The sequence below is a fragment of the Sus scrofa genome, chromosome 14, assembly GCF_054392235.1.
Source record: "Sus scrofa isolate SSC_HxYL_T2T_F1_AM1 chromosome 14, Sscrofa_HxYL_maternal_Yorkshire_Landrace_v2.0, whole genome shotgun sequence".
NCBI lineage: Eukaryota > Metazoa > Chordata > Mammalia > Artiodactyla > Suidae > Sus > Sus scrofa.
Window position 1 is genome coordinate 59899336 of NC_139396.1, and position 7051 is coordinate 59906386.

The 7051-nt window shown below is 49.0% G+C and overlaps 1 protein-coding gene across 6 annotated transcripts; it reads left to right on the top strand.

Annotated features, from left to right (window-relative positions):
- Positions 1-3: 3 nt before the first annotated feature.
- Positions 4-6295, top strand: RITA1 (RBPJ interacting and tubulin associated 1). Of its 6 annotated transcripts, none has more exons than XM_084995505.1 (4): positions 4-152; positions 740-818; positions 1224-1589; positions 5245-6295. In XM_084995505.1, the coding sequence occupies exons 3-4, from the start codon at positions 1279-1281 to the stop codon at positions 5750-5752; spliced, it is 819 nt and encodes a 272-aa protein (XP_084851631.1). In that variant the 5' UTR covers positions 4-152; positions 740-818; positions 1224-1278; the 3' UTR covers positions 5753-6295. The 6 variants fall into 6 exon arrangements, with proteins under 6 accessions (XP_084851631.1, XP_005670741.2, XP_005670743.2 ...); XM_005670684.4 differs by lacking the exon at positions 4-152 and adding an exon at positions 279-515 and having other exon boundaries at positions 678-818; XM_005670686.4 differs by lacking the exon at positions 4-152 and adding an exon at positions 279-515 and having other exon boundaries at positions 719-818.
- Positions 6296-7051: the final 756 nt, after the last annotated feature.

The window sequence follows — 7051 nt, forward strand, 5'->3', positions numbered from 1 at the left end:
GGCGCGTTTGGGGCGGGGGTGGGCCTCTACGCGGCCGCTGCTGCGTTCCCTCCCCTCTCGCAGCCTCCGGATGCTTGACACACAATGCGCGCGCGCACAGTGTCTTCTCACCGGCGTGAGATACCCCTCCCCAAGGCTTTGGGGAACTCCAGGTGGCGTCCGGAACGGGGAGCCCTAACCACCTCGGGAGCGAATGGTTCCGGCCGGCTCGCCGGGGCCTGCGGTTGGAGGGCTGGTGGTTGGTTGCTGTTTGATGCGCGTGCGGACCTGACGTCGCTAGGGCTTGACTTCCCTGGTCCAGTCCGTCGGCGCTTTGCCCGGGCTGTCCGCGCGGTGCCCGGGTCGGGGGCTGGGGGTGGCCTGAGCAGCCGAGGGTCGCGGGCTCCTGAGAGTCGGAGCTGCAGATCTCGGGTGTACCGCGCGCTGCAGGTGCCAGAACGCCCCCGCAGAGGAGTCCAGACTTGGGGGGAGGGGCCACAGAATTGCGGCCGACATCAGCAATACAAAATGCTCAGGTAGGAAAGTAACTCCAGGTTGCCGGCACCTCAGACGTCAGCCGGGATTTTGATTTGGGGATCGGCGAATAACAGACTGGGCGTGATCCTTCAGTAGTACAATAGTTGAGTGCACAAGCTCTAGAATTCTATCAGGTTCAGATTCAACTCCCACTGTTTTAGCTTATAGGTGTGACTGACATTTGTGACTTCAGCTTTTGAAGCCCCAGTTTTGTCATCTGTAGAATGGACGTAATGGAAGCTATGTCACAGGACCGTTGAGAAGATTAAATGAGACAATGCTTATGAAGCACTTTGCAAGAGGTAGGCTTGGGATTATGCTGGTTATTATACCTGCCCCATAAACATGTACAGCATATAGGGACTTCCCTTGTCTCCCCTTCCTTTGTTTTCTGGTTGGTGCCAAAATGGGCACAAGCCCAATCTCTTCTCCAATCCCCTAGCATTCTGTTAATATTTGTTGAGCACACAGTGTATGCCGGAAGTACATGTTTATTCATGAAATTTTGGCCAGTAGGACCCCTGTCCCTGTCATCCTGACAATTGAAAAAGGGTCAGATTTCCAAAATGTGCCCTGGGATTGGCAGCTCCCCTTTGAGGAGGTCTGGTTAAGGGAGAATGTGACCTTTTTGCCCTGGGGATGGGAATTTACGTGACTGCCAGTCTTTGCTGATGACAGATGGTTGCCACCATGACCGTTTTTCACAGGGAGCCCTGGAGGCAGGGCCTGGAAGGCAGAGCACAACTGCTGTCACCAGAGACCATGGGCAGCATGAAGACCCCAGTTGAGCTGGCCATCAGTGGGATGCAGACCCTCCATGTTCACCAACGCTGCCGGGGCAACCACCGGGTCAATGTTAGGCCGTCATACGTGGATGAGACTTTGTTTGGCAGTCCTGCAGGCACCCGGCCCACACCACCAGATTTTGACCCACCCTGGATGAAGAAAGCCAACAGAACCAGAGGAGTGGGTACAGGGGCATCACAGGCCTCAGGAGCCAACAGGAGCTGTGAGACCAGCTCTTCCAGGGGTAGCATCCCAACCCCCACACCAAGGAAGAAGAACAAGTACAGGTAACAGGCCAGGGAGATGCCCTGCTGTTCACATGCTGTGTGGCCTTGGGCAAGCACTTTGACTTCTCTGAGCTGCGATTTCCTCACAGTGGAAGGTGGTACCTAGTGGGATTATTGAGAGGATTAAACGAGATGAGACTTTACAGTGCTTGGCACAATAACCTGACAATTAAAAAGCTCTCAATAAATGGTAGTGATGATGGTTGTGATGGTGCAGTAACCATCCCCAGATGTCTTAGGCTGGTCTTCTGAGGCCCAGAGGGGTCAGGTGATTTGCCCAAGATCACACAGCAGTTTGCATAAGATTATTAGTGTGGTTGATTGATAAAATAACACAGATGTGATTCCACATTTCATCAAGTTATTCATAAAATGGCTCCTGCTGCATTTTCATGAACAAGTTAGGAAAACAGGGTCTAATGCTAATGGTTATTGTTGTAAATTAGAACTAGATTATTTGGATTATTTTGATTAATATTGGCCTGGGAGTTCTCTTTTGTAGGATCCATGAGAACGACGTTCTATCCCTGGCCTCACTCAGTGGGTTAAGGATCTGGCATTGCTGTTGGCTGTTGTGTAGGTCACAGACACAGCTTGGATCCCACGTTGCTATGGCTGTGGCGTAGGCCAGCGGCTGTAGCTCCGATTCGACCCCTAGCCTGGGAACTTCCATATGCCGCAGGTGCGGTCCTAAAAGGCAAAAAATAATAATAAAAGTATATAGATATTGATCTGGAGGAAGGTGTCTCATGGTAAGCCACAAGACTCTAACTTATTTATTGTCATCAGTGATTTGATCAAACACATGGAAGACTAGTAATTTAGTCAGTCAGGCTATCATAACAAAATATTGTAGACTGGGGGCTTAAACAACAGAAATTTATTTTTTCACAGTTTTAGAGGCTTGAAGTCCAAGGTCAAGAGGCCAGGAAGGTTGGTTTCTCCTGAAGCCTCTCCTTGGGTTGCAGATGGCCACCTCTTCACTGGGTCCTCAAAGAGACTTTTCTTTGTGAGGTGTATACTCCTGGTGTCTCTTCCTCTTCTTATAAGAACACAAATCGTATTGGTTTAGGACCTTGCCTTTATGGCCTCATTTAACCTCTAATTACTTATTTAAAATTCACATGAATTTTGGGAGGACTCAATTCAGTCCAAATAACTAGCGATCATATTTAGGATCCCTTCTGAGCCAGTAGACACAAAGATTAGTTAAGAATGAGAATAATGCCTATTTAAGGAGATAAAATTCAACAGAGATAAAAGCAAGACCCCCTTATTACGTCAACCTGACAAGTCTCATGGACCACAAGGCAGGGTCAGATTGACATTAATAGCACTGACACCTACAGCAAGGCTGTAGGATGCTGACAAGTAGAGGTGCCTAAGTTAGAAGGTGCCTAAGAAGTGGAGATGCTATTGAGCAAACACTTTGGTACCAGACAGACAGAGGTATCAACCAGATGTGGTTTTCAGCAGTTGAATCAAATAGCAAAAGATTGACTTTTCAAAGACTTGCAGTTTGGGAATGGAAGCACTTTTAGTCCTGGTCAAAAACCATGGACCTGGAATTCCTGTCATGGCTCAGTGGTTAATGAACCTGACTAGCATCCATGAGGACACAGGTTCAATCCCTGGCCTCGCTCAGTGGGTTAAGGATCCAGCGTTGCTGCGAACTGTGGTGTAGGTCGCAGACTTGGCTTGGATCCTGCATTGCTGTGGCTGTAGCGTAGGCTGGCAGTTATAGTTCCGATTAGACCCCTAGCCTGGGAACCTCCATGTGCCACAATTGTGGCCCTAAAAAAAAAACACAAGAAAAAGAAAAAAAACCCATGGACCTGACACTTTGTAGGTATGCCATGAATATTTATGGGATTAATAAAAATAACTGCTGAGGAGTTTCCGTTGTGGCTTAGCAGTTAACAAACCTGACTAGTATTCATAAGGATGTGGGGTTTGATCTCTGGCCTTGCTCAGTGGGTTAAGGATCCAGTGTTGCCTTGAGCTATGGTGTAGGTTGCAGATGCAGCTCGGATCCAGCATTGCTGTGGCTCTGGCGTAGGCTGGCAGCTACAGCTCTGATTGGACCCCTAGCCTGGGAACCTCCATATGCTGCAGGTGTGGCCCTAAAAAGACAAAACAAAACAAAACAAAATAAAATAAAATACTGCTGAATGAATCTAACTAAAGGTGAAAGGCCTGGAAGGCATTTAAGTGTGATTTAGTGATCAGGAGCTTGGGGGTGGGGTGGGGAGGGGGTATTTGAATTTGAATCTTGTCTGTACCTTCCTTCATACCCTCCCTATACTTCAGTTTTTCTTGTCTGTTTGAAATGGGATTATCATATCTCCCTCCTGTGAATGTTGTGAGAAATGATAACACAAAAGTGACATGCTGAGCCCTGGACCTAGCATGAAAAGCTCCCAGTAAATATTCAAAACTTTAAAAAGCTTCCTGTGGTGATACCAGGTCACAGAAGATCAAACTGAGCACCCTCTACATGCCAGGAGCTGGGCTGTGCGATTTCAGATATAGTTGGAAGGGCTACATGACTTTAGAGAGATAAGCTGACAAGCCCACTAGGAAAAGGGAAGAGTAGTGAATTAGAAGAAAAGTGAAGATGGATGGGTTAAGAACCCAACTAGTATCCATGTGGATGTGGGTTCAATCCCAGGCCTCGCCCAGCAGGTTAAGGATCTGGTGTTGCTGTGACTGTGACATAAGCCTGCAGCTGCAGTTCTGATTCAACCCCTCGCCTGGAAACTTGCATATGCTGCAGGTGCAGCACTAAAAAATACAAAAAGTGAAAGATATAAAGGTTAAGGCTGTAAAGACTATATTAGGAGTTTCCGTCGTGATTCAGCAGAAACAAATCTGACTAGCATCCAAGAGGATGCAGGTTCAATCCCTAGCCTCTCTCAAGTGGGTTAAGGATCCAGCATTGCTGTGAGCTGTGGTGTAGGTTGCAGACATGGCTAGGATCCCGCATTGCTGTGGCTGTGGCATAGGCTGGCGGCTGAAGCTTCAATTCAACCCCTAGCCTGGGAACCTCCGTATGCCACAGGTGTGGCCCTGGGAGGGAAAAAAAAAAAAAAATATATATATATATATATATAAACTGGAACTCTTGGTTGCAAGTGACAGAAGACTTTACCCTTTTCAGCAGGAAAAGGACTTTGGGGGCTCATATAAGTTGGGATTCTGTCTCCATTTTCATGTAACTTTCACTGACACATCCCAGGTGCGATGGCCACCAGCTGTTTTGCCGTTATAGCCTGCTAGTTTCTCAGGGGTAGGTGGGATAAAAACATTTCTCTACCAGTAGTTTCAGCGAAGATCTTAAGACAAACATTCATTGGGCAAAATGGGTCATGTCGTTATTCCTCAGCCAGGCAGTGTGGTCAGGAGGATGGAATATGCAAATTGGCCCGGCCAGGCGCAGGTGCCACGGAGGGGGGTGGGGTGGGACGGGACACCTGAGGACTGGATATTTGGCAGGGGAAAAAGTAGCAGAGGTGGGGGTAGTGGTACATGAGGGCTGTGGCCTCACTGTGGGTGCCAGGCTGGGAGACAGGTGCCTCACAGAGGGTGGGGGTGGGCAAGGTTTTTAGGGTTTGTTTATTCTCCTAGTTCACTGTGCTTCTCTTCCCTTTGCCAGACTGATCAGCCACACTCCTTCTTACTGTGATGAGTCGCTCTTTGGCTCTCGACCCAAGGGCACCAGTTGGGAAGCCCCGTGGATGGCGAAGGGGGATGCTGCGAAGCTCCAGGCCCTCTTCTGGACACCCCCGGCTACCCCTAGGGGCAACCACTCGCCCCGCCCCAGGGAGACCCCAGTACGAGCTGTTCACCCAGCTGGTCCCTCCAAGACAGAGCCCAGGGTCGGGCCAGGCTCCCAGAGGTTGTCCATGGATGGGTTTGACTCTCCCCACCCTCCAAGGCAGGAACGTTCCCATTCCCTCACCCGCCTTAATGTCCCCAGCACGGGCCGCCCACCCACCAGTCCCCTCCACGCAAACGGGGCTCGGGATCCCAGGCCTCTCCTGTCGGGGGTGACCTTCCAGAGCCCCCCGTTGATTCCCAGGGCTCATTCAGTCAGTGTTTCAGTGCCAGTTATCCCCCAACGAGGCAGGGTTACCCAGAAACCAAAGCCCCCTTGGAAATGAGTTTGTCCTTTTTGCAGGTTAGCCCATAGGGTCACAACGAGGAGCACAGTTTGAGAGGATGGTGCTGGGGGGAGAGCCTCTGGGGAGACCGCCAGGCATCGGCCAAGCACATGTGCGGGCAAACGTAGCGAGGATGGGCAGAGCCTCCCTTTCGTCTGACAATCTCTGGTCATTCTTTGCTTTTCTTGCTGGTGTGGATTTGAGGGCCACCCACATCTCTAGTCCTATCACAGCTACACTGCAGATAGTGCCAACCCGGGGAGGGTCCCTCCACCTCCTCCAATACAGCCACAACATTCTGTCGTCACCAAGTGAATAAATGGTATGATTGCCAACCCGGAGGGTTCCTTCTCCCCTCATTTCAAGCCAAACTCCTGCCCAGGATGAATTTCCAGCTGAGTCTGGAGGACTCAGGAATTTTCCCAGGCACCATGTGGACCAGCGAGGAACACAAGGATCTGGGTGATGTGTGAGTGGACATTTTAAAATTTTAACAGTCATGTATTTATTTTCATGTATTAAATATATCTGTAGCTCATCAAAGCTGAGAGTTTTACTGATTTCTTTTTCCTTAGGGTAAAGGCCAAAGTTGGGCCTGAATTGATTTAAGTAACAAAGTTAGGAGTTCCCTGTTGACCTAGTGGTTGTCACTGCTGTGGTGTAGGTTCATTCCCATTCCCTGGCCTGGACACTTCTGCATGTTGCAGACACAGTCAAAAATTTTTTTAAAAAGTTTTTTTTTTTAATTGTAAATCAACTATACCTCAATAAAACTTTAAAATATGAAAATTTTAAAATTAATAACAGTTAAATAACATAGTAATTATGACAGTGGCAGGTGGGCAACTGACCCTCCTCCCATCTGCTTCTAGCCACTAATTGATGGGTTGGCTGATTCTTCCTAAGCTCAGAACATGGGCTATAGTTTGTTGTTTTGTTTTAAAATCAGATGTGTGTATGTCTGTCTGTGTGCATGTGTGTATCTGATATACATTTCCTACCTTTGCCAAAAAATTAAAAGCCCACATTAACTAGGACTTTGCCGAGTCGAGAGGTCCAAGACGACCAGAAAGTTACATGTGCATCTGCAGAGCACTCAGGATGGAGGCTTAATTGGTTGGGACTCACCTTTCTCCTGCCCTGCACCATCCCGGGCCAGGCCCCTTAAGAACAGCAAAGCCTTTGCTCTGCGAAGTTGCACCCAGAATCTCAGCATCCTGGTGGACTTGGATGGAGGCCAGGCTTTGGGCCTCTCTCTCATTTCCCCCTGATGCACCTCCAGGAAGCACAGAGAGGCCC